Source organism: Rhea pennata, chromosome 4 (genome assembly GCF_028389875.1).
Source record: "Rhea pennata isolate bPtePen1 chromosome 4, bPtePen1.pri, whole genome shotgun sequence".
Classification (NCBI taxonomy): domain Eukaryota; kingdom Metazoa; phylum Chordata; class Aves; order Rheiformes; family Rheidae; genus Rhea; species Rhea pennata.
The window spans coordinates 2,039,308-2,066,085 of record NC_084666.1 but is presented as its reverse complement, the minus strand read 5'-3'; the positions used below and the strand labels follow the sequence as shown (position 1 = coordinate 2,066,085).

Sequence of the window (26,778 nt, the reverse complement as noted above, 5' to 3'; positions counted from 1 at the left end):
AAAAGGCATTTAGGGAGCTTGAGCAGAAGCGGAGGGGTGGTAGATTAATGCACCTTAATGAAACCATGCTAAATTCCACTGTAGAAGATTTTATTCAGCAGCAGACTGCCTTAGCTTCATTTAATCATCAGGGGATTGAGACACTCTCTCTAAATTCACATTTAGATTACAAATTAGGTTTGATTCACAAGTTCTGTCTGGGCTAAAGTAAGCTGAAACAAATCTGATCTTGAGCAAGCTCCTTGCACTAGCCATCATAGTTTCCAAGGCTGTGCTTTAAACTATGTAATGGCATCCAAGTCCTTCTCTGACCCTGGCACAAGAAACATTTTTTTGTGAGTGCTTCTTAGTCTGTTTAAACCTTTCCAGTAGAATGCTGTGAGGATTAATTAGTTAATGTTTATTGAGTGCTGCGAAGCAGTGAAGTGTTATTTAAGTGCAATCTTTTTTTATCGGTTAGGACTTGATTCTCTTTCCACCTACACTGGTTTTGTATCTGTGTAAATCTGTGCATTTTAGTGGAATTGCTCTTGGTTCACAATTTGATTCCCAACAATTTGTGCTCTGCATTGCAGCATGTATGGGCACTGCACGCGGTGTCCCCACATGGCTCCTGCCACCCTACAGCTGTCCCACAGTCCTGGTGTCTCAGCAGATGCTTCTTAACAGGCAGGTTTTCTTGAGGGCTTTATGGCTCTGAAAGCGGCCAGCAGCTGTGACTTAGTGATGCCTAGGATGGAAAGGGTGTCTTTTTGCTGATGCATTTTGGTGTTGGAAGCAGGACTGAAAATGTGTAGATTCTCCTTGTAATTTAGCCCGTGCGTGGCTCGTTTGAGGTTTATTTCCTTGGAGTTAAAGCCTTTCAAAGGTGAAGATTGTTAGGAGCATAGTTGGAAAGTGTCTAAGAAGCAAGACTTCCAAGTGAGGAGCAAATATAGATTGTGGGTTATGTTATCTTGTTTTCCATGCTGGTAATAAAGGAAGACATCAGATTCCATGCAGACCAGCTGTGTGAGGGAAGGCACCTCTACCAGATTTGCAGGCATTTAGGCAATGTTTAATGCAGAGCCAAAAGGTATGCAAGTCCACTGTTGTCTGTCTAAAAGCATTTAACCATAATTGAATGCTTTGGTTGGAGCTTGGAGTGTGCATTTGCCTCTCTGTTAAATATCACTTTTCAAGAAGTGGGAAATGTGGGTTTTGGGACTCAGGCTGGAGCAGGCAGGAGAGAAGTGGGAGAAAGGCATGCAAAGCACGAGTGATCACGCTTTTGGGAAAGAAAAAAGTGCAGGGTGGAGAGCAGAGCAGAATGGATCTTAACAGGAAGCTCCATCAGGCTGCACCAAACTGCCTTGTGATTGGCACTGGTTTTCAGTGCCACGTAAAAATAGGTTTTAAAAAAAACAGTTAAAAATACAGGCATACTTACTTCTTTTCATGTCACCTGCTGACCTTCACAGGGAATAAGTATTAGAAGTTTTCCAGTACGTTCAGCCTTACAAGGAAGATACATACGAGCTAGCCCTGCCAACTTTGTGGTGATCTGCTCATGAGCACTCCTGATTCATGCAGATGGCCCTGGTGGAGCTGGAGCTGCCAGGAGAGGAAAGCAAAAAGCAGATTAGAGCACTCGCCTGCTCACTGCTCAGCTAAACCTGTGTGATGACCTGTTCGGAAAAAACGCAACACAAACCTCAATGTTCCAGCCTAAAAAGCTTCACCTTTCATGCAATTCCCACCAGAATCTGAAAGATGCCAAAAAAAGCCGTGCCAAAGTGGGTACAAGCTGCAGGTGCTTGACAATTTAGGGTGTTTTTACATCTTGGGCCATGCATAACTTTATGCAGAACTAACCATGCGGCATCCCTCTGAAAGTCAATGGAGAGAAATTAGTACTGTTGGAGTGCAAGTCATCTAGCCTGGACCACTCAACTAGTCAGGATGAGACAAATAGCTGTCTTCTGCCCACTGGCATAAAGTAAGTCCAGAGAACTCGCTGCGGTAGTTGTTTGTGTTGTAGATGTCTTGGAGGTGAGGTCCATCTCCAGTGTCTTGTTCTGACCACTTGACTTCTAGTTCAGGGATCTAGAAAGAAGTAAAACTGTTATTATTGCTTCACTCTAATGTGATGCCAGATTCCTGCTATTGGCCTGAAGTGTGAGCTTGTCAGTGAGCTTTTCAGTGTGGTAAGTTATGTTTTGTTTATGAATGACTGGGATTGATTAAAAGAACATCTGATTTTGGAGGCTGTCCCCTGAATGGCCACGTCATACATGAAAAATAGCTTGCTCTTGTATTTGAGAATGAGCTTTGCTCTATTACACATTCCAGTCCCTACACTGAAATATTTGGAATTCAGTGTGGGATAATCGGAGCTTTGCTTTAATAAACCTTGCAGCTCCCAGAGTGTGAAACAACTGGCACTTGCTGATGGGGTGCAAACTGCAGACTGCTACCTCGTTAAAATCGAGCGCTCGTGGGTGCGGGCGGGATCTTGTGGAGGGGCGAGAGAAGCGCCCTGATGCAGCGAGAAGAGGACACGCAGGCTTTGGGGCGGAGTTCTGTCTCCATGCGGCTGGACGGATGAAATAGAGCAACTAAAACTCTTTGCTCTTCCGTGGATTTCCTTGTCTACTTTGTCTTTACTAGGGGCATTTTGCTAACCGTTGTGAGTGATGTTAGTGCAATGTCTAATGTGGGTCTTTGCGGCGCTAAGCCTGCTGCGTTGCTTGTTATGTGTAGAGCTTACCTAACCACGTTACTCCTCATTAACTCTTTGGAAACAACTGTGCCTTGTCATTATGCGCTTTTCAAGTGCAGCCAGAGAGTCAGGGCTTTTCTGCATACAGAGTAATTCCTGACATGGCATATTTAGAGTACGTATTCTAGGATTTAAGATAGCGTGTTTGCATGTCTGCTTAGTGTAGTGCGCGAGAGCCTCAAATCCTGTTTGCCTATGCAGGAGGGAAGCGGTAAGAACATCTATTACGGATTCCCGGCATGAATCGCTCAAATGCGCCTTTGTGTCTCCGTTGGCTGTGTAGGGAGGTAGGGTCTGGCAGCAGAAGGGAGTAGGTGGTGCGAATCTGTCATTGCTCTCTTGATCTTAGACAGCCGAGTCCAACTTAAGCGGTGTAGTAGGTGGTCTCGGTACAGCCAACTGTGCTTGTGTAGCGCAGAGTTGGCCACTTGTTTGAGCAGCGCTGGAGCCGGTTGCAAACACAGGCGAGCCGTGGCAATTTGTAAACATGGTTTTCTAGTCTCAGTGAAACTTCATGGATGTATAGCTGGGGAAAAAAAAAGACATCTTTGAGCCCAGAACTGTGAAATCTTACTGTAGTTAATAGCAAAGAAATTAATCTCTTAAGAATATGTGGTTCCCTGTGTATGACCTTTATCATGGCAGGTGTTAGCTAATAGATTTGGGGTGGATATACTCTTTAAATAAATACTTTTTTGAGAGCTATCCCTAAGCTGCTATTCTACTGCTAAGTAAGGAAGGCTAACAAGGGTCCTGCCAACCAAAAATCATATATATTTCTCAGGAGTTATTAACTTGCCTGTGGATACCTGTTTAGGTTGCTTTGCAGAAAGGGAAATCTGTTAGCTGTGGTCTGCATCTCCTTCCGCTCGTCCTCAGAGTTTTTTTGGTGTAAATGCATGTATGAGCATGTATGGTCCTTGCACCCAAATTGGAGTGGTGGCAAAATGCTTGGAGAGGTTGCGAAGACCTAACTGCACATGCTATAGCTTGGAGTCTATTAATATGCAGCTGAGCTTATCTAAAGCAAGATGATCTATTGGAGGAGACCCACCCTAGATAGATTGATTATATTTAGAGATTGTGGACCAAATTCTAACATAAATTCAGCATGAATCTGGAGTAGTTCCACATGCTCCAGTGAAGATGCTTTGGTTTCACGCTCGTATAGATGAGATCAAAATCTGGCTGCTTCTCTAAGATGGCCAGAGAGGGTGTGAATGAAATCTCTAGCTAAAATAGAGACATGCTCTCAGAAACGAGCCCCCCAACTGGCAAGACTGCTCGGAGCACTGAAGCTATTGAAAAAGGCTGCAGACAGAAAATGAATTAGAGGATAAAAAAGTGAAAATGAGCTGGCAGAATCTGTAGGTGACTCATCAGGTGCATCTTGTAAAGTCTCCTTCTGAGAAGTAATGAAATCTCATGTTCTAACAATATTTGCACTGCAGCAGGAAAATGCATAAATATTGGGATCAATTAATGAAATTAGATATCTTGACCAAAACAGCTGTAGAGCTGGCTCCAAAACCATCCGTCTTCCTTTGTGTTAACGTTTGCGCTTGCAGTTGGAGAGGCAAGATGATCCCGCGTTAAGCTAGGTGAGACGTGGGCAGCCGCAGGATTGCTGGGACACTCTGGTTCATCACCTGGGGCATCTTCGCCCCGTGGAGGTCCTCTGAGCCAGCGCGCGGGCTCGACAGCCTGGCCGAATGCGGAAGAGCCCTGTGAGCTGTCTCGGCATGCAGCCTCCCACCCTTTGGATTTTAGGGCTAGCAGGTAGAGCTTGGCTCGATGCCCTAGTAGGTAGATTGCCTTGTTGTTTGTAAAAGACTAATTGCCTTATTCCAGCAGTGTTTTCCTCAATTTGTATTTATTTGGGGGAAGCATTGAGCCTCAGGGGAAGAAGAGTGGCATAACTGGGCTTAATTCAGGCCTTAAGGGCAACAGCCTAAACAAAACCAGTGTTGAATACCTGGGTGACCAAGTAGGCGCACGGCGTTTAAGTAGGTATTCTGGTGGAAAATCAGAGAAATGTGAGCTCTCTTACAGCAAAAAGAGCTATCAGTATCTTTGGATTTATAAACAGCAGAGTGCAAATCATCAGGTTATCCTAGCCTTGATTTGGCACTGGTACCACTGTTGCTGGAATAATTTGTCTGGTTCCTGGCATCCTCGATTCAAGAGGATGTTGACAAATTGGAAAGATGTAAAAGAGCCACAAGGGTGGTTAAAAGATTGGCAAACGTGTGTTGCCAACGAAGCAGCCAGTCTTTTGGCTCTGTTAAAAATTTTTCTTGTGATTTTCTTAATTTATTTTATTTATATATTTATTTATTTTGAGCGCAGGTTAAAGGGTGACTAGCAGCTCTGAGTACCTGCGTGAAGAACAGAAATAGGCAGCTCTGAAGGCTGTCAGGCAGAGTGTAACATGAGCCAGTGGCTGGGAGGTGAAGCCAGCCCTTAGCCAGAAAGGTAGAACTCTTTTTTTTTTTTTTTTTTTTTTTTTAATAATAATAAAGATAATTTAACCGTTGTGACAATTTCCTGTAATCCTGGGATTGTGGTTGTGTGGGGTTTTTTTTGTTTGTTTTTTGTTTGTGTGTGTGTGTTTCTCCAGAAATATATACATCAAGATTTTTTTTTTTTCCAAAATCATCATTTGCATTTATGCATAATTCAAGAAGGAAAGTCCTCTGGCCTTGTTATATAGCAGACCATCACAAGTCAGAGGCTGTGCAGTATATTCCAGCATCTCTTGGTACTGTGCCCTGCTACTCATTGCCTCTGTCTATACCTAATGTGTATGATATGGTTTTTGCTTATGATATGCTTTTCTCAGTGTTCACAGATTTCTGCCGTCTGTGCCTTTTTTGAGGTGTTCTGGTGCTGCTAGATTATAATGATTAGTAAATAAAAATAGGCGCTCATGAGTTTTAAACAGATTTTTTTCTGCTTTCTGAGTATTTTTCAATGAGAATGTTTCCCTTCTTCTGAAAAAATGAAGAATAGTGGAGGCTTCTTGTGCTGAGTCTAATTGGCAGGATTTATTTGAAGAGATATTTGTGTAGATGCTGCTGCAATGTTTGCTCCACCTTTGTTCTCCAGCAAACTTTGATTTCCGCAGGAAAACCAGGAGCTCGTTCAAGGAAAAGGTTGTGCTAAATTTACATTGAGATCTATGCGCGGCAGAGTTAAGAAGATAAGCACAGTACAAATTCTGTGGTTTTTTTTTTTCTTTTTTTTTTCTTTTTTTTTGGGGGGGGGGTATGTGTTATTCTTTCTGATCTTTCAAATTAAGAAAGAATGTAAGAATGTCTTCTCTGGCCTGGTAATCTTACTGGACACCGAAATTTGAAAGAGTTCAGAGTGAATAAAGGACCCTGAAATAGCAGTGTGAGGTCCTGGGAGGATGCAGAAAAGGAGTCTGCCGTAAAGCAGTTCCTCCCATTCGTTTACTGTGGCAGCTATAAGGTGAATATTTGGGGTTTTGAATGAAACTAGGGATTGTGAAAGCTATGCTGCTCTCTTAAATGTAATGTTCTCTTTTCTTTTTCTAGCTGTGGGAAGCTCAAAAAATAAAGCAGGTAATGTGTTTTTTTTTTTTTTAATATGGCTGGTAATGTGCTTTTTCATATATCATTACTGTTTTAAAATATTGCTTGGTTTTTTTTTTCCCCTTTTTGCTAAACAAGAAAGTGCTGTCCTCTTCTGCCTTACTGGATTTGTCCGTTGCTGTTCTATCTTGCCACATAAATCTATATGCCAAGAACACTGTTTCTACCCTCGATTCTGATTTATTTATTTATTTACATATTTTGATGTCTCCATTTTGGCCTTCCTAGCTAGTCAAGAGATTTCTGGTCTTCAATCTTTCAAAGTTAGTTTGACAGTTCTTCAGTGAGGCTTAAAACCAAGACATACCTCTCTCCTCTGCAGTCCCAGATCACGTAGGGATCGTTTTTCCCTCCTGCCCGGCCAGGTTATGCTGGGGCAGCTGCCCAGGCTCGTTGTAGAGTTTGGTTGAATGAGTTTCATAGTCTGCTGTTCCTCAGTAGAGCAGAATTGGTCTGGGCAGTCCACAGCCACCGCGGTTGGCTCCTCTAGCTCATGAGAAGCTGTGGCTGGGCACGTTCCTCTGGCAAATCCAAATCTCTTAGTGTTTGAGGAGAATTATTTTACCAGGAGCTGAGCGTGCCTACAAGTTTTTATTTAAACTCTGTTGGATCCTGAAAGAAAATTCAAGATTTCTTTGGATTTGGCATGCAGACTTGTATCTACAAATACCTACAAATGAGGGAAGAGTTTCCTGGTGTTGCGCATTACTGATGCCTGTTCACCGCATTCGGGGGAAGATATGTCAATGGAGTTAGTGGAAGTGATGCTAGAACCCATCATTTTAAAAATAAAGTTAAATAGCCTGCCTTCCCGGAGTGCATGTCGTTAATTTTCTAATATGAATGACTCATTTTTACTCTGGAAGTGTTGAATGCTGCTTTTGAAATCTGTTAGGGCGTTCGTTGGGAACTGATCTTCCCCTCCTTCAGAAGCGTCGCTGCTCCCAAGCACCCCAGGAAAGGGCGGCTCTACTCGTCCAGCTTTCCGATTTCCCCCCCCAGTCCCCGTGCAGAGAGTTATTCCCATCCCGCAGCAGTTAGAGCTTGCGTCAGATGAATTCAGACTTAGGACCAGGTTCAGGGCAACCCCTGTAGGGAGGTAATTTAGCCCTTGTGTCTTCTGTGGCATGTGAGGAGTCGGATCCGCCGGCTCCTCGTGCGGCCGGCAGTGAGCGTTCGCCGTGCCTGCGCTGCTGACTCGTAGCGAGAGGGCTTAGGGCTCCGTGGCACGAGTGGTTTGCACTGACTGACGCCCTCGTTCCCACCAGAAGAAGCAACTCTGCCCGCCTGCCTGCTTGTGCTCCCCTCCCTCGTGCCGGAACGAAGGCTCTCCCTTGCTTTGGGCGGGCAGGCTTTCATCCAGAGCGGCAAGCCGCACCTCAGCGGAGGCGCTGAAAGCAGTTGAGGACAGAAAATAGATTTCCCTTTTCCCCCTCTAGAGCTGCCTTTTCCCTGCTTGGGTTAAGGCACGGTGGTGGGTGGTCTTCGGGGAGGTTGTGCTGCCAAGCAAGAGACACTTCTATATTTGGGGCTCTAGTGTTGTTAGGCACTTGCACTAAATTATGTCAAGCATCTTTAGAAGAGACGGGAAAACCAGAAGTAGGAGCAGCTTTTGTGGAGACTGCTGAACAATAGCTGTGTTGAGCGGAGCCGTGAAAGCAACGGGAGCGTGCTGCTGTGCTCATGACAAGACGTACCGAGTCCCTCTCTGCTCTCTGGTTCAACATGCTGTTCGGAGAGGCTGCCTGCCCGCTTCAGCGCGCCTTGCCAACTGTTGCTGTGCCTTCACTCTGTCTGTTTGCTGACTGTTTTACAGGCCATCATACATCCCGATACAAACGAGACCATCTTCATGCCTTTCAGAATGTCAGGTACAGTATACCCTAATCGGGGAATGATTCATCTTTACTGGGAAGTCGTAAGAAATGTTGTCTTTTTCTCCTGCTTTTGCACTGCGTTCAGGCTAAGATCTCAGAATCGTTCAAATATCTAACTCCCTTTGAAATCAAGGCAAATTGGGACCCTAAATACCCGTGAGAGAGCCAATGCTTAGTATTTTCCTCTCCTTCAAATATTTTGAAGTGGACTCAAGCTAATCTCCTCTCCGGTGTCCATCACAGTAGCGGTCATTTTGACTTTGCGGTAAATAAAGAAGCTTGGTGTCCAAGGAGCACCTTAGTGCTTTACTGTCCAGGGAAGAGGAGGGTGAGCCCTGTTTCTCAGTGCGCAGTGGTACGTAGCACCGCAGCGGTGAGAAGCCTTGGCAGGATCAGCTGCACGTGTCCATGGCTCGGCTGCAGCAATGCTCCTTCCCCTCTGGAGACTGCCTTTTGGTGAGGTGCCTTAACTAGGCAGAGAGAACTAAACCATCCCCTTTTGCCCCCATAATAGGACCTTTTCCATGTTTCTGTGGGGATCATCTTCACATGATGGAACAACTTGGGCACCTGGGAAAAATAACAGGGTTGATGGGCTCTCTTCTCCAGTTTTTTGAAGAAGGATAATTTTAAGGATGAGGTGCAGGAGAAAGCCAGGACCCACTACTTTGCTGCTTTGTTTATAACTTAAAAAAATCTTTTTTCCTCTCAGGTCTTTGTCCTTTTTGACTGTAAATTGGAGCCATAAGACTTAATTTAGTAATGTCAGTAAAATACTCTGAGACCTTCTAGCTGAAGTCATGGAAATGAATTATAAATAGCATAAGAATTTACAGCCTTAATGGGAGAAAAATGTGAAATATTTGTGGGTTTTTTTTGTTTTTGTGAAACTCATTAAGGTTTGGTACATTCACTCATCTATTGTAGCGAGCTTTACTAATTTATACCAGTAGGACTGAAATAGTCCCTCTTTCCTCTGTTCCTCAGCCCAGATGCAAATATACTTTCTTCAAAGGGCTTCTGCCATATTGGTCTTTCTGCTTACCTGGAAATAAACGGGTTATCCTGTTGGAGAGGCTGGTGAAATGAGGAGAGTAAAGGAAGGAGGTCTCGCCTGGTGACGTGCTCCTGCTCCTTATCTTGCGTGGACTCTGCAGCTCATTGGAGCACTCCATGAGTGCCTTTAGCACACTAACCTGGTGGAAGCAGGGCCCGGCGAGAAGGGGGAAGGAGCAGGAGGCCGAGTCGTTGTCTCCTGGGTTAGCTAGGGTAGCTTGTAGGAGGGTCCGACGAGCAGCAGAGCTGGCACAAGGGAGGGAACAGATTGCATGACTGCGAGCGGGGAAGGGGGGCAGGATCTCCCCCTCTTGGTGGCAGCAAGCCATTAGGTCAGCTCGGTTCTGGTGGGACAGACATCCGGCTCCTGCTGCCGCTCCGCAGGAAGCAGCTCCCGGGCAGAGCTGCCCTCTCTTCGCTTCTGCTGACTGGACCTTACCCCCTAGCCCAGTCCAGTAAAACGATGCCCTTGGAAGTGTTGCTATGACATCCTGGCACACAGTAGTTTTTCTGGAATAAGTTTCAGATTCTAGATGAGGCCTTGGAAGTTCTGGAGTCTCCTTTTCTGGAGATATTCAAAACCTGCCTGGACGTGATCCTGTGTAACGTGCTCTAGGTGACCCTGCTTGAGCAGAGGGTTGGACTAGATGATCTCCAGAGGTCCCTTCCAACCTCAGCTGTTCTGTGAGGCTATGATTTTTGGGGAAACTCTTGCTGCACAACCCAAGAGAAAAAGAAAAAAAGGATGAGAAGGCCGTTTGGTAAAATCCAGGAGTCTGTTCTTGCTTGTGCCTGGAGCTTCAGTTGTAGCTCCACGGAAGTTGCTGTGTTCACAGTGGTAGGAAGCTGGTAGAAGTGAGAGCAGCCTGTCTTGCCAGGTGTGGCTGGTACCCTAAACTAGCAGCAGTATTAGCTTTCTTAGGTGTGATTTCTTTCACCCCCAAACTGTCTATATTAAAATGCATGCGTTCTTTCTCTTTTTCTTTCTCTCTCTCTCTCTCTCTTTTTTTTTAATAGGTTACATTCCCTTTGGAACACCCATTGTAAGTATTTTAACATCTCTCCCCACTTTGTTTGCATGTAACAGGAAATGCATTTTTTAGCACTTGCATAGAATTCTCCGAATTCCATGTTACTGTGTTGTGACAAATCTCACAAAAGGTTCGGCACCTTTCCCATCACACATTAGCAATGGTTTCATTGTGTAAAATATGCCCTATGGATTTAGACTGTTGTGCTTAAGGTTATTTCTCTATTTAACGCTGTTCACCCAGCCCCGCTTGCCAATCGCAGCATGTGCATGCACTCCGGCTGGTGGTGGGATTTTTTTTCTTGTGTGTGTTTTTTTTTTTTTTTAATAACATCTTCAGCTTTTTATTTCTGTTCTGGAAAGGGAGGAGCAAGATGAGCTCCCTGCCTGCAAAATGCAACTTTTGCAACTCAGATTAATCTTCAGATGATCCCCCCTGACTTTGCCCATTTTGCAAGTCACTGGCCAAACGTGACGAACGTGGAGAGCTAGAACGTCATGAGGCCTGCGAGGTGTTTTCTCCTCTTTGTTCATTAGAGCCCAGGGTGCTTTATGTGGGGTTACTGCTAAGTGCGTTTTTTAGTTTGCACTTGTGTCTATGAAATATATAATTCAGGGGCTGAGGTGATGCTGATTCTATTTCTAATGCTGCCCACAAGCTCATCTGCACGAGCAGCAGCTGTTAACTCCGTTTTGTGGATGGGGAAGCTGGGGCACAGAGGCTTGCCCCAGATCACCCAAATTGGGGCCAGTATGTGGAGTGAAATAAAAAACTCCTCCTTCAAGCTTCCAGCTCTTTGCTCAGTCTATTAGATCACGCGCGTTAGAACGTTTAAAGTAGCAAAAACTGCTAAATTTAATCTTCCTAAGCCCAGCGGACTGTGGCACAGTGCTTAAAGGTAGTGATCCTTTCCAAAATGCTGATAACAGGGTTGCTAAAGCCTAAAAACAGAAATCATCACTGCTGTTACTATTTGTTGTTGTATGTAGCATTTTGATGGTAACTTTGTATGGGGCATTTTAAAAGAAAAGGTTAAACAAAAATGAGTTAACGATCAAATTGACAATGAAATCGGCCCAAATCCAGAGCTGTCAGAGGAGCCGAGAGCTGTCAGATGAGCCCAATTTCACTAGCTGTAAAGGATAAACTGGAACCTCTTGTCATTTAGGGGAAAAAAAAAACACCCAAACGTTTCAAATGTTAAAATTAAAATGTAACATTTATGCCAATCGATCTGTGAAATTTAGTGACAAAATTGGCAGCCTGCTCTAGCATAAAAACAGTTTGAGTCGTACGTTTAACATAGGGGGATGGGATTTCCTCAAGAGAGACTTAATGTGCCTGTGGTTAGCTCTAGCCGAACAAACTCGGGTATCCGCGCCGCTGAAGCCGTGCTGCGTGCCAGCCCACGAGGGCTGGTCGTCCCGGCTTCTCGGGGTCAGTTAAAACACCCTGAATGCTTTTTGCCCGAGACGCGAACAGATTAGGTATTTAACAATTTTTTTTTTCTGTCTATCAGCCAATGCACAGTCCTATCAGTCTGTAGTTTTTCCCTATAGCCAATGCAAAATAATTTGATATAGTTTAGCTCATTGCACAAGAAATTAAGGTTGTGCTGGCACCGTTCGTTCTTTTTTGGCCAAGCAGCTGCTCCCTTGATCCAACCAAATTACGGAGCTGTTTATTCCTGCCCTGTATTGGTCCATTAAGTGCAGTAGTACCAGTGTCTCAGGAAGCAGATTTATCTGCATTTACTTAATTCAGCCCAGTACACTGAGCAGTGGCGGGAGAGCAGAGGCAGTGCTTCTATTCCCAGCCGTTATCCACAGCTTTGGGTAAACTGCTTTTCATGGGCATTTTTAAAAAAAGGAGGAGAGCGCTTCCCTGTTTTGAAGCATTTTGCGAGTTGGGTGGAAAGGCAAGAGCGGTGTTACGAGGTTCCTGCTGTTTGACGGGGCTCCCAAAGCTCCTGCCCCAGCAGCTGACTGCAGGGATTTTAGTTTGAAACACACCCAGTAACGAAGGAATAAAGCGAATTTCTAGCCTTTGTCCTTTGAGAGCTGGACGGGGAGTTCAGGAGGCCTCGTTGGCTCTTCCGAACGCTTAGAGAGGCCCCACGGGTTGGTGTTGACATGGCATCAGCTTTGCAAAATGAGAACTCCCAGTGCTGATATGCTAAGAGGCTCTTCAGAGCTGACAGATGTCCGAGTGTGTTTAACCCTGGCTTTTGGGCCATTCACACTTAATAGGCAATTAAATTTTATAGTTGATGCTTTTCTGGGGCTTAGAAGCTTTTTTTATTTTGTTTTCCCTCTTAGTTATTTTTTCCCCCTGACAGTAATTAAAAGTGAAACTGTACATTTCTTGACAGACTCTTGCACATATGGAGAGTTTGCATTTAAACGTGCCTCTTTCAGTCATACAGATTTTGGGTGCTCTTTTATTTATTTATTTTACTCTTTCATTTTTCTCTGTGCTGAGCTTCAGCTGACAATGTTGTAGCTGCCTGCAGTCTTTCCTCTCCTCCAAAGTCTCATTAGCCCACTGGCTTCAGGGGCTGGAGTCAAACGCGGGGTAAGGTGGTGCATCGCCTATTGAATTAGCTTGGCTAAGAGCAGCAAATACACAATTAATGTCAAGATCGGCATACTGAATGGAAGCAGTAAATTAGTGCAACTCGCGCAGGTTGGCATTCAGCCAGTGTACAAAGTAGCTGTAACTTCAAGAAAGACTGTAGGAGGAAAAGCTGGAGGAGGAGGAGAAAGGGAAGATGATGTAAATTAAATCAGGCCTCCCAAGCCTTTTATCCTTTTGTTTGTTGTTATTTCTTTTACGTCCTTAAGCATAAAAGTTGCCTTCTCTTTAACTGATGCTGCTGCAGATGCGCAAAGATCATTTTAACTGATCCTTCTTTGTGGCAGATTCTCTGGGCTGGGACAGGGAAGTTTCCTTTTGGCTCAGCTTCTGCAGGAAGAAAACTAAAGAAGCTGGTCCAGACCAGAGCCTCGTACCCTTTCTGCCCAGACGTGCAAGTGCCTCAGACATCCTACTCACTCCTTAACCTGAGTGTGCTGAAAAAGAAATCTAGTTAAAATAAGTTGTTTGGTCTTTCCTTTTATGCTTTTAGCAAAGATGCAAAATACTTTGTTACATGAATACCGTTTTACTGGAAACTATCAGAAATGTATGGAGCTAGAGGGGAGAAAAAGCCAATAATGAGAAGTATCACATCTTACCTGTTCTTGCCTGAGAACGCATCCTCCTGGAAAGGTGTGTTTGGGTTTGTCGTTGGGAGTTCCTGTGCTTGGCATCTTGTTCCTCTCCTTCAGCTTCGCACTCCTTAAGGGGAAGGATTTTCACAAAGTAAGGCAGGAAAGGCTCTGGCAATGCTGTATTGAATATTTCTGGTGGAAAAGTCATGGGACCTTTAAAGATTAGAGAGTGTGTCTGTATTGCGTTTTGCAGTGTGTCCCAAGATGCCCTCAGGATGTTCAGGCAGCACGCCTGTGTGCACGGCCCCAGGTGCTGCGAAGGGTGACCTTGCAGAGCTGTGGTGTCTCACATCCACAGGCACCTGCAGCTGGCCAGCACCTAACCAAACGTGTGGGACAGGCTGCTTTAAGCCTCTTTGGGAGACACCGATCCTCAGGCTGAGCTCGTAACCCAAGCGGGAGTTTTTGCAGCTCTAAGTATGACGCATCAACAATTCTCTTGTCTTAAAACAGAATTCAGACTCCTAAATAGGAGCACATGTGCTTCCAGGTGGCACTGCTGTCTTCAGATGTTCAGATCTGATTTCTTTCTTATGCTTGGAACAGTGAATGTGCCAAAGGAAAATAAGAAAACCCCCTTCACTGCCAATAGTAACAATTTTGAACTCTCATTAATGCAACATTAGAGTTATATTCTAGAAATACCTGGATTAAACAATTGATTGTAGTTTAATGTACTAATCTTTGGACAGTATATGTTGCCACACTCCTCTCAACGTGTGCTGCAAGCAAGAGTGAAAGATGAGAAGTTTAATGGTCAGCCACATCATCTGATTTCACCATTAGAAAAGTTAGGGACAGGGAAGGGTGAGGGGAAGTTCAGAGTTTAAAAAAAAAAAAAGATTCAATTTATTTTATATCTATATATATGTGTGTGTGTGTGTGTATTTGTATATATATGTATAAAGTATAATCACATTGCTTCATATTGGCTCAGGCAATTTTAGAAGCCCTGAAGAGATGAATCAGTTCCCTGTTGCTCCTGGTCTGTACTCTGACTATTCACCAGGAAATAAACCAGAAATGAAGTTAATTTAATTGTGTCAGTAGAAGTAAACTTGCTGTTTTCATGCCTAGAAGAGCACTAAGAACAAGTCAACAACGTGTTTGTTAATAAGAACTTCTCTTCTCTTGCAGGTTGTTGGTCTTCTGTTGCCCAATCAGACACTGGCATCCACCGTTTTTTGGCAGGTAACACTCTTCTGCCACCATGCACTGAACGTGTGGAGAACGTGATGAAAAGGAAAGCTGAATTTGATTTGTATCTGCAGGACAAACTAATGCACATGACTTTGCCACATCAGCAATGCTTTAGTTAATGAGGAGATGATGTGGCTGGATATAAATGGGAAAAGGTTTGGTAGGTTGGTGTGTGCTGTAAGCAAGCTGTTGGGCCTGCTTTATGGTGCTCTGCAATTTGTACCACCATGAACACCTTGTGAGGGAGATGCAAAATAGCACTTGATCTCAAAATCATCTTTTTAGAGCTTTTTTTTTGTACAGGTGTAAATGATTGCACGGTGTGTACTTCCATGGAAACATAGACCCTGAAGTTCATACATCTGCTGTTTTGAAGGTGCTCTGTCAAGTAGTAGGAGTCTACCTTGGAAAATTCCTGTTTGGAAGTACAATTTTTTCAGAAGGCTGGGGCTGCAGGAGGAATTTCAGGAATAGCTGTGGGTCATAAAGGCAAGGAGCTTTGCATTCAGTGCACTAAATAGACTCTGGATAATAAATGGGGTTTATTAGTGTTACTCCCCAGTAAAATTCTGGGATTTAAGAGGAAGGGGAGGAAGTGTGTGTATGAATGAGATACACCCATAGCAAACACTCCAATTAAGCAGTATTTCAGTAACAGCTGAAATGGCAAAGCAAGTTATTTTCAGACTTATTTTTAAATGCCAATGTCTTTTTTTATTATCTACAGTATAAGTTATGATAGAGAATTATGTGGTTAAGGAATATCAAAGCAGTATAGGATCTGCCCACTGTGTTAGAAAGACTGTAGAGAACTGAGAAAATATAAGTATATCCTGGTTGCTTGTGGCTTGGTGTATTTAGCCAGAAGTTGTGGCTTCGGATGCTGAGAGTAGGATTGTGGCTGGAGATACCCAGAAATGTTCACAGATTTAAAGGACAGTTCTTAGCTCACCTGTTTTTAGACTTTTCTTCTAAGATAGAAGGAGAAATCACCCTTAAGTGACCCTTTTGGAGAAGTCACTCTCAAGTGATTAACAAGTGAGCCAGCCCGAGCAAATAGTTTGGATGAGGTGTCTTGTAAATGGCTTAAATTAGGAGAGCGTATTTTCTCCGTTGCTGCGTAGTGAGTCTAAATGCAGTCGGTGGAATTCAGCTTTAGAAGGGTGGAATAATCCTTTTGGAACTGGAAAGAATATTTAAAACACAAAATCAAAAATCAACTTCAAAGAGACATTAATTAACAAAATACACAGACTTCAAGTTCCAAGCCAATTTTAGAACAGCGTTGGTTTCACTGGGAGTTAGATGTGCTAGGTAGAACTTGGCAAGGAATATGTAAGAATCGAACTGCTTGACAAACTGTCAGATTTTGTTTATGGCTCCTCAGATATGATCAGATGCAGATCTAGCCCACTTGAGAGAGAGGTCGTAGCAGGCAAGTCCAGTAACTGTAGACCCACTGAGATGCTGCAGTTCAATTAGTGGTTCTCAAACTTTTCAAGGTCATAACCTGCCAAATCCATCATCAAACTAGACAGCCCTAAATCAGAGTGCTATTTTGGAGGTCCTACCTTAATTTCTTATTCCTTCTCACTTCAAAAATATGACGAATGTGAAACTCCCCAGACAAAGAACGTTCATACCTCCCTTTCAGTATTCCTACTTTTATTTTTTTCTTCTGTCTTCCCTCACCATCATCTTTCTGATTCTCTCTCTCTTTCCCTGTGCTTTTCCCCCTCCTATTCTGACTCCTTTCTGCTTCTTTTCCCTCTTTTCTCCTCTCAGTCTTGTTTCCCAGGTTCTGAGCAGCAGCTGGAGAAGAGCAGCCCTAAAATGCCATACTTTAACCACAGCACCCTGAGTACCCATGTTGCAGTACAGGGCATGTCAGGCCCCAGGCCGAGGTAAGCAGTCATTGGAGCAGCAGTGGTGGACTCGTGACAGCATTTTGAGTCCCGCTGTTGCTGACCAAAGCGGGCATGCTGGATGCCCACCCCCTGGTAGTCCTTTAGGAGAGTGAACAATTTACCAGCCTTGTCTGGAAAGTGTAAATAGAAAGAATTGCAACATGCAGAGCTATCATCCAAAAAGCCCTGAAGGGTGTCAGGGAGCCAGCCAGGAGGACAGTGGAATTCAGGAATGGGTAGAGGGGATATTTCCAGTGTAGAGATCACCGAGGGTGGAAAGAATATCTGAGCAGAACATCTACATCTCTCTCTGAAAATGAGATTCATCTCAGTAAGTAGTGTAGGGTTTTAGGACTATGCATATAACTGCATTAACAAGCAGTAGGGTCTAGAGGAGGATCTAATGCCCATGATGAATGCATTTCAGATGGCTCTCGCCTGATCCTATGGACCTGAGTTACTTGGCAGTTGAAGTGCCTTAGATGCACTCATAGCTTAGCTTGATCAGAAGGGAATGCAGGGCATGCGTGTTGAGATACTGTGTTATTTGAAGCAGAGCATGGGAGGGTAAGTGGGGACAGGGAGGAGATACACTTCAAAAGTGGACTCTTGACCTGCTAATGTCGATGTGCCCTGTGACTGCTCTGAAATGGGTCTGCGTTCACACTGAAACCCTGTTTCTGCTTGCCTTATGGTCCTGCATAGGAGCAGCACCATCTTTGCTCTTTGGGATTCTTCAGTGGAAGTTTTTAGAAAGAGGAATTTTCTAAAATCTCTCTTGAAAATTGAGACGGATTTCCAGTACATGTTGGCAAGCTGAATTCTTTTTTTTTTTTTAATTTATTTATTTTTGTTCAATTTAAAGAAAACAAACAAAAAAGCAAGCTTTTCTGGGTCAGATGTTCCTAGATAGAATATTGTGATTGGTGGGGAGAACATACTCTTAGGCTTTGACATTGCAATGACTAGGTAATCCCCGTGTTATAGTGCCTTGTTTCACTCCACATCATGACTTTTCTCGCTCTCCACTTTTCTTTTCCCGCTTCTCGTCTCAGTTTTGACCACAACTGGAGAGAAGTCAAGTTCTATCAATAGTCTAAACTGAAAACATGATATTTGTGCAGTGGAAACCACTGTTTTGTTTATGTTCCTAATAGTTGCTGTGGATAAAGCCCTTCAGGAGTGTGGCGCTACTCTTCCCTAGCTACTGACATGTTTCTTCTATACTAAATCCTTCTTCAAGAAGTTAGGGACAGAAATACCAGTTTAGTAGCATCTGTGTCCCTAAAACGATGCACTTGCTCAGATGAAGCATCCTTTGACCCCCTGTTTGAGAACCATGGAGCTTAATAAATGACTGAAGAACAGGCTGCTGGACTTAACTGTTACATATAACAACTACTTCTAAAGAATTTTCTGAAACAGTGTTTAATATTGAAGTTGTTACCAAGCACAGTCCCCCACTGACATTGCATTAACAAGAGGGAAAAAAAAGGTTTTAAGTAAAGATTTAGCTTTTAGATTGCTTTTGCTCACAATTTTAAAGATTGTTTACAGCTAGTTGTTTATTTTCATGTACTCGTGTTTGCAGTTGTGCGTGTGCTTGTGTACGAATTTAGTGCAGGGGCATTAGATCAGGTTTACTGTATACACAAGCCTTAAAAGAAGTAGCAAGTCATGAGCAGGTATGAAGTGAGATAAGTTTTCTTGTGATACTCCTGCATTTATAGATTTATTCTTGTGAAGTTATGCTTATGTCTCCCTCTTTTTGTTTCCTTTTTAGTGGTTGAATCAGAGCCACAATGCATGCGTCAACTATGCAAACCGAAATGCGACAAAGGTGAGGAGACCCAACATATGCAGTGCCTGCGGCAAGGCTGATCTGTTTTGACACAGAAACATAAATCCTGTCTCTTTGCTGTTAATAGAAACTATGGAGTAGGCACTGTGATGAATTTATAGATCGGCCATTCTTCTATACAGGATTCAAATTTTAACTTAGGCTGGAAATGACATGAATGTTTTGGTTTTACTCCAGTTCCAGTCACCAAAACTCCTCAGCGTTTGGTACAGATTAGGGGCTGCACTATGGAGTATTGCTGGTTGGAGTGTAAGTGACACTAGCAGCAGGAAAAAAAAAATCTAAATAATATCTACCTGCAGTGTATTACGATGGTATGTGAGAGAGGGCTGTGATGTTCCACAGCCTTCAATCTGTAACTTCAAGCAAGCTTCAGGCACCTGACAGCAGGGCTGGGGTCAGGCTGGACTGAAAATCTCTTTACCCTTTGGGTTGGCAGAGCTTAGGGGAAGCCTACCTGTGAGCCCTCATGGTATCCCTATCCTGCACACCAAATCAGATGCTGTCATTTCCAAGAGTATATAAGTATTAGATTTCTGGGTTACAAAACTCTCTTCTGCGTTATGTTTAATACCCACCAAGATAGGTAAATGTCCTAGTTTTAATTTCAGATCTTGAAATCACCCAAGACACATAGGTAATGCTGGCTCAACAGTAATTGCCTTTGAGCTAAACCAGAATATCATTCTAACTAATATGAAATGATTTAATTTGATATGTAAATGAGGAAAAGCGAAATGATAGCTTTTTGGATTTTCATACAGCAAAAGAAGGCTCTGTGATCATGCTTGCATCTTTTAAGGACTTTACATACTCTACCAGCAATAATCCTGCAAATGGTGCCACAAAAGTGAAGTGCTGCTGTTTCTGCTCTCTTCTCTTCATCACTTTTGTGTTGTTTCATTTCTTCTTGGGATGTTGGAAGCTCAAGACAGGAAGCTAGCTGAATTGAAAACTGTCCAGCTCATCAAGATAACCTTTTGAAAATGTGTATTTAATTTGGAGAGTTTGGGGTTCATCATTAGTGCAGAAGAGTGCTCGTGTTTTAACTGTTTGCTAAATTACATTTACATACTTTCTTTAAGCTGAGAATATTATAATTTTTTGGTGTCAATTAATTTTCCATTACATTTAACCTTATTTGTGAAGCTACAATTTTCCTTGGTCTTGCTACTACTAGATGACAGACCATGTGTCACAGAACAATATGACAAAATTAGACCTGTCTCTGGGTTTAAAAAAAAAAAAACAAAACTAACAGAAAAAACTTAGTTGAACCATTTTAATAACTAGAAGTTTGTTTATTAAAAGTATGTTTGTTTTTCTTTCCAAAGCCTTCTCCGACATCCAAGTTCATCCAAGGCTACTTGGGAGCTGTCATAAGTGCTGTCTCAATAGCAGTGGGTAACGCTTTATATCTATATATTTCACTACTAACTGCTCCCTTACAGTAGTACTGCAGTGATTTTGAGATGCTTGTTTGAATTGCCAAGCATGTTTACTTTAATTGACGTAAATCAGTCTGCATAACAAGAAAATATCTTAACCATGAGGTGTCTCTTTCCATGCATGCCCAAACTTTGCCACTGAAGGAGAGTTCTACCACTGACTGCTTACATGTCTTGCACTGTGCACTGCTTGGCTCCATGCACGGGAACTCTGAGTCTCTCCTTACTGTTGGGCAAACTCGCTCGCATTAGTATGCAATTAATTATCCACATTTGCAGTAACTTCCATTGAATTAGCCTAGTCCAAGTTAATGTCAGACTGAGTGACCTTGAGGCTGCAAAGAGTGACAGTGTGACAGCTGACATGCTGAACAGACTCAGGCTTTTGGAAATATTCCCCTGGTGGGTCAGCACATTTGCTTAAAAGAACAGAAATGCTCAAAGTGGAATCTATCTGTCAGCGTGGAAGCTGGAATCTGTGTTCAAGTTGTAGCTGAAGTCTGCTGTAGTAAAGAGGAGCTCTTAAAAGCTAAAATCACTGAAATTGTGACTTCGTGGTGTTACCATCAGGCTTAGATTCCCCAGAAGCGCAAGTGCTTATCTTCATCGGGATCAGCTAATTCCCAAGGAGATAGATATGTTTCTCAGAAGCAACTCAGATGAGTTACTTTTCATGATGGGTTTCCAGTAGGCCCCTATGATGTGTGACTGTGCTTTTTTCTGGTGGAACATTAAAGGTTCCATGACAATTTTGACTTTTCACTTTGGGCAAAACTACTTCTGTCTCGAGCCATAGACGTCCTTTTCCAGACCTTCTGCAAACACTGTGCCATGGGAAGAGGTCACCACTCAGCCTGCTTACCCCAGCTCTGCTTCTGGGAACCACACAGGTTGCATCCAGGTTCCCTAATCCACCCTGGAGAAAAGTCAATATGGGTTTATTTACAGAGCATTCCAAGGTAAAATATATGCTTGGAGCAGACTTGGGATTGTTAGCAGAATTACAGAGACAGGAGCTACTGGCTGGGAACTGGCAGTGAGAAGTTTGGCTTATTGTGTCCTTAGCAGAGAGCAGAAAGTTTGCAGACAGTGTGTCTGTGTGTAGCTGCTGCCCGGTGCACCCACAGTGACTAGTAAATCCAGTGTTCAGATCTCTAGGGTCTCCAATTTCCTCTGAATAAGGGGCACAGAGTTGATAAAGTGCCTTACAGCGTGGACTGGAAAGCACTGATTTTATTCGATACTCTTCTGCTTGATAGTTTCCCCTAGCACTAGCTTTGCTGGCTTACTCGTTGCCGCATTACCCCTCTGCATCACTGATGTTACATCTTCACTGCAGACTGACCCAGACTTGTGCACCTTGACTAGCCAAGCATTTGTGCAAGCGCCCCCCTGTCACAGCCCCACGTAGATACATCCACTCTAACATTTTGTGAATTTAGCAAAGCACTGCTCTGTGATGTGCCCATGCTGGTGCTCGCAGCCTGTGGTCTAGCCACTAGGAAGGCCCGGCTCCAGCCAAGGGATGGTCGCTGACTCCACATTGCTAGCATTAATGCTGCTCTCCATTTTGGCAACAGGGGCAGGTAGAGGTCAGGAGACAGAGAGGAGGTGATGTTGGCAGAGCTTTGTCACCCTCAGGTGCTGACAAGCTTTGGTAAGGAACCACTCATGCTGCAACGGAAATGGCCGTGCTGGGACAGCTGATACAGGTTTCAAAATCTCTGGTTCCTCCTATGCTGCCTGCAAAAGCGCTGAAGCAGAACCATAGGTTCAAAGCGCTGGAGGGATTTCACATGACCAGCAGTAGCTGTGTGATGAAACATTGGTTCTCTGAAGCACTGCAAAAAACTTGTCCTGATTCTTGAACACCAAGACTTGTAGATAAAAGAAATTATTGCAAGTGGCCTGCTGTTGCTGACTGCGAGGTGGTTGTGACCAGTGGGTGGCTAATCACGTTGCTGTTAGTCAATCACCTCCTCTTCCTGTGGTGGTCTGTGACTCCATGAGTTTATAGTTTACCTTCTGGCCATGGTGTACGTAGCAAGTAGATTTGAATCAACGTGGAAAACCAAACGATGCTGGGATTTATCTGCCCACATAATCTGTGAGTGTTAGGAAGAAGCAGCATTGCTTGATCGTCTTGCACACCTCAGCATGTTCATCTTGGGCAGGTCTTCAAAAGCACCATGAAGAAACATGATGCCACAGTATTCCGTGATTCCCACATTTTCAGATTTGTGCAAAAGAAAATATGTTTTCATTCAGCAGTATGAGTGCCACCAGGATGTTGATGCTTTGCTGTGTAAATGCAGTGGTGGTAACACCAAACTTGGATGCCCTCGGTGTGCCCTAAGAAGGGGTCAGTGTGTGCAGTGGGCTTCTACTTGCTGGCTGTGTGCTGATGTTCCCGTGCAAGCAAGCCTCGAGTCGCTCTACGAACGTGCGTGCGAGCTCAGAATAGCCAGGGCGCTGCAGAACCATAGCATTGCTTATTGCATGTGAAATTGCCTATGTAGGGAAGCCTGGAGAAAACCCTGCAGGGCAGGGAGTGATTTTTATGTGGTAAATATCTTGATTAATAATCAGCATCTTCTCAAGTAGTTTTTTTTTTTTTTTTTTTTTATGATGATGGCAAATTATTTAGAAATAGCCTTAAGTTTCATTAGCTTGGATTCAAAAGCCTCAGATCTCATTAACTGATCTCTGCTGTCAGTTAGCAACAAATCACCTCTCAGTGTGAGCCTATTAGGACCAGATGACCTGAAAACAAGTGCCACTACCTCCAGTGGTCTGCTGAGACCTGGTATTAATTAAAGTGAGCCCCTTCCATGTTTGCAGTTGGCAAGCGGTGCAGAGAGAAAGTGCGTGGAGAGGCAGTTCAGTTCACTTGTGATGGTGCTTCCCATAGTCTTAACCCTTCTTGTCATCATCTAGAGACAGAGGCAAGCAAGTTGCTTTCTCACATTTACCCAAGAGCAGATTTTGGCTTTATGCTTCTTGCAGTTAACTGAAAGTCTTAGCAAATCTTTGCAAATAACGGTATTCTTTTCTCATTTTGGAGAGGGAGAGAGATTTTCTGTCACAGAATAGCAACACTTTCTTTTTAGAGCTGGTTCCACTTCTAAACATCTTTTCCTATGAGATCAAGGTCTGTTGTGCTTGATTTATGTGTTGACCCTGTAACTTTCATTAGTATGCAGTCATTTTTTTTTGTTAGCATTTTTAGTGAGTGTTATTTCCAAGGGACATCTGGATGTATGACCCTCAATTCACTTTTAATTTGGGACCTGTGATTTGCATCCTTTTGAGATGCATTTTTGGAGGAATCAATATTCCTTTTCTCCTGAGGAGGGAAGCCGTATAGTCTTGTGCCGTTGACGCATACCGGGAAGACACACGTTAGGGCGTTTAAGTTGGTAAGTGCTGTCCGCCTGCTCATCCCCTCTCCTAGTTATGGCTACATCCAGCCCCACTTCGTACATCCCTCTGAAGATGTGGGTGCTGCCACCTACTCCCAGCCCTGCCGGATGCACAATGTGACTTTGGGCAAGGAAAGCTATGCCAGCTCCAGGATTTTATTTCGCCGATTATATTTTCGTTCGAGGTGAAACAGCCATTTGAAATGGGGCTAGAGAAGACTTTGGAAGAAGTGATGTTCAGATGGGCTGTGGGGAAGAGGAGGTGGAAGTGCTGCTTTAGCAGATACTCTTCTTACGTGATCCTGCTGCACCGTTTTGCACGTGCCCTGTGCCTGCAGAGCGCGCTCGCTTTCGGCTCCCCGGGCGGGAGGGATGCGGGGCCAGGCAGCGCTCCGGCTCGGTGTATTCTTAGCTCTTCTGAGCGCACGCTGAGATCTAGGCTAAGCGCTCTGAATGAGCGCGGCACAGCATACGACTTCCAAAAGCGTAGCTCCGAGGAGACAATATGTTTAGAGGATTCTGATTACTGTTAAGTAACCTAGATTTATGTTTCTCCTTCTGTGGTTTTAGTTTATTTTTATCATGTTCTCCATATACAAGCCTCCTTCCTGCCTTTTATTTTGATTTCTCTGGCTCTACTGCTTTTCTGAACACTAAGCAGTAATTGTTATTTTTTTTTTTTTAACAATTGAGTGGATTCCTGTTATTAGGCCTTATTTTCTCATGTCTGGCTGCTGTTCATGATGGTGGTGTTTGAAGCACAATTAATACCAGCTGGTTTTCCTAAGCAAGGCAAACAAAGCCAGAGAGTAGCAATAAGAATTGAGAAAGACCAAGCATATTTTAAATGTTTTTTTTTTCTCAAATATTCTAGCGCCAAGAGCTATACAAATCACAGAGTTTGTAATTATACAGAAACTCTTTCCAGCAAATACACATATACACACATTCTGCTAATTTTGTCAAGCTTTTAAAAGGTTAAAGAAAAGCTACATAATCAAAATGTCTTTATTATTAATGGTGTTAATAACTTTTCAGATATTTCTCAGGTAGGTTTCTTAATTTCTGATCCAGACTAGATTTGCAGCTACATCGTTGATCTGTTTTGCTTCTGGCTCAAATATTTAGTAGTGGAGCCTTAAAGTGTAACTTCAGTTTGAGGTCAGAAGCAACTCTTGCAGGTGATACTGAATGTGCACTGCTAGAGGAGATCGGTGCAAGAGGTGGGAGCTGCCGTGTGAATGGCAGGTCTGCATAGCTTCGCACAAATATAGACCCGAGGGCACTCTGGTTTCGAGTTGTCACGAGACCTGTGGACCTCTCGTGGAGCGGCTCAGGCCAGGAGCAGCATAGCTGTGTCTGTGCTGCGCCGGTGCTCACCGGGAGTCCACGGTGTTACTCTTTGGCTTTCTCAGCGCACCCTCTTCTGTGTGGGATCTCTCAGCTGGACAGAGGCATGTCGTTCTTCATCTGGTGCCTTCCTTGACCTGGTAATCAAGAGTAGATTTTCATTGTGCCTCCTCTTCAGTGCAAAGGATCCTGAGACTTTTCTCTTCAGATTATCCTCTGTTACTCCGAGCTCTGCTGATCTTACTCTTAACAGAGGGTTTGATTCGGCTCCTTTCAAAATTGACTTGGTAGTGGAATTATTCCCCTTGGTGCCTGTAGTCTTTGGATCAGAGCTTTGTGCATCAGGTTTTCAACTTCCACAGTCACAGCTTTAGGTTCTGCCAAGACTGGCTCCAAATCTTGCTCCTTGTGATACTGAAAATCCCATGCGGATTCCCCAAGAGATTTCTCTCTTCTTACAGTATTGTTTGGCCACGTTTCTGACATCTCCCAGGAAGCAATGTAGTGTTTCTTGGTTTGTTGCCCAGCTCAGTGGCTAGTTGTCCATCTGTTGTCCACTCCGCAGACCCTGGAGGTGCTAGAGGCATATGCACTGCTGGCAGTATCCCATCCTAGTGACAGGATGGTCCGTAATTAGCCCAAAGTAAAGCCAGCATGCGAACAGTGTGTGTCATACATATGTAGGTGTGTGTAACTTAACCAGGAGGCACCTATCATATCTGCTAGATACCTCATGATAGTAGGGGTTCAGTCCTTCCCTGGTGAAAGAGGAAATGAAACAAAAAAAAAAATCCCCCCAAATGCTTTACCCCAGGTTTTGTTGATCATACTTCCTATCAGAGTAAAGACTGAATTTCCAGGCAAGACAGAGGTAAATCTAGTCGATCGTTGCGGGACTGGGCGTGCGGTTTTATGAGATCAGGCTCCTCTTGAATGAAGGGGTGTTGATGTTTTCCTCAATTAAAGAAGTAGCCAGGCTCTGCTCTTCCCCTTTCAAATCTACTGTTGTTTGTGTCATCTGAGAAGAAGGTTTTTGTTGAGTGTTTTTTTTTGTTGTTTTTTTTTTTGTTGTTTTTTTTTTTGTGATTGTTCATTTGGCTGCTCTCAGGTGCTTGGGTCTTGTCAATATAGCGATAAATAATATGTTGTTATCACTTAGCAACCTGAGCTAGATTCTGCATGGAAGTAGATGTTTTGTCATCTTTGGTATAAAAGCTAGAACTATAGCGTAATGTAACTGTGATTGTCAGCTGGGCATATTTTGTATGTTTTACATTTTTCTATATTCTTAAGATTTACCTGCCCAGGCCTTAAACGTTTCCTTTTGTCTCACCTTTTTGGTAACCTTTGTTTAAAAATCGGGTGATTAATGCTTTTGGTAGCTTTGGTGTCTAGTGCTGTCAGCTACTAATGACTCACCTAGGAGTCATCTTCAGTCATGGTGCACAGGAAGACATTTAAAGCATCTCTTCCTAGGCAGGTCCAGGTGTTTTCATTGTACTCCTAGAAGTGCTGTTTTATGGACACTTTGTTGCTTCCTGACCCTAAATCCTGACTTTTGACAAGCTGATGGAGGCAGGGAACCTGTGCCTGTACGTTGTGGTCAAGCTGTGTTTTGCAGTAGGACAGGCACCCGGTGTTTTACTGAACCATGAAAGCAGACAAAGTTTTAAAAATGGGGAAGTTAAACTTGAATGCTAGTGTAAGAACAGACTAGGCTAAAAACGGAGGGAAGCGAAACAATTTTAATGATCTAATCTGATTTACTGAGGCATCCTGTGATACCTTCCTCCCCCCCCCAGAAAAATGCAAGAAAAAAAAGCTCTACTGCTAGTTCAGAGTGTTTTACAGATCAGTTTTAGGACACCTGACACACTCGATCTCAGTTCAGGGGTTTGGACACATTTTCATCCAGCAAAGAGCTTCAGCAATTTAAGATGTTACCTCCCTTCAGCTACTTGTTCCTGGTGCAACTT

The 26,778-nt window shown here is 43.6% G+C and overlaps 1 protein-coding gene across 1 annotated transcript in view; it reads left to right on the top strand.

The window, feature by feature from the left end:
• Nucleotides 1–26,778, top strand: part of SFXN5 (sideroflexin 5) — a 111,881-nt gene that overhangs the window by 36,230 nt on the left and 48,873 nt on the right. Inside the window, exons 3-8 of the mRNA XM_062574473.1 lie at nucleotides 6,322–6,348; nucleotides 8,195–8,249; nucleotides 10,329–10,354; nucleotides 14,752–14,805; nucleotides 18,505–18,561; nucleotides 19,917–19,982. Of these exons, the coding sequence (XP_062430457.1) occupies nucleotides 6,322–6,348; nucleotides 8,195–8,249; nucleotides 10,329–10,354; nucleotides 14,752–14,805; nucleotides 18,505–18,561; nucleotides 19,917–19,982 (285 nt within the window). The remainder of the gene's footprint in view (nucleotides 1–6,321; nucleotides 6,349–8,194; nucleotides 8,250–10,328; nucleotides 10,355–14,751; nucleotides 14,806–18,504; nucleotides 18,562–19,916; nucleotides 19,983–26,778) is intronic.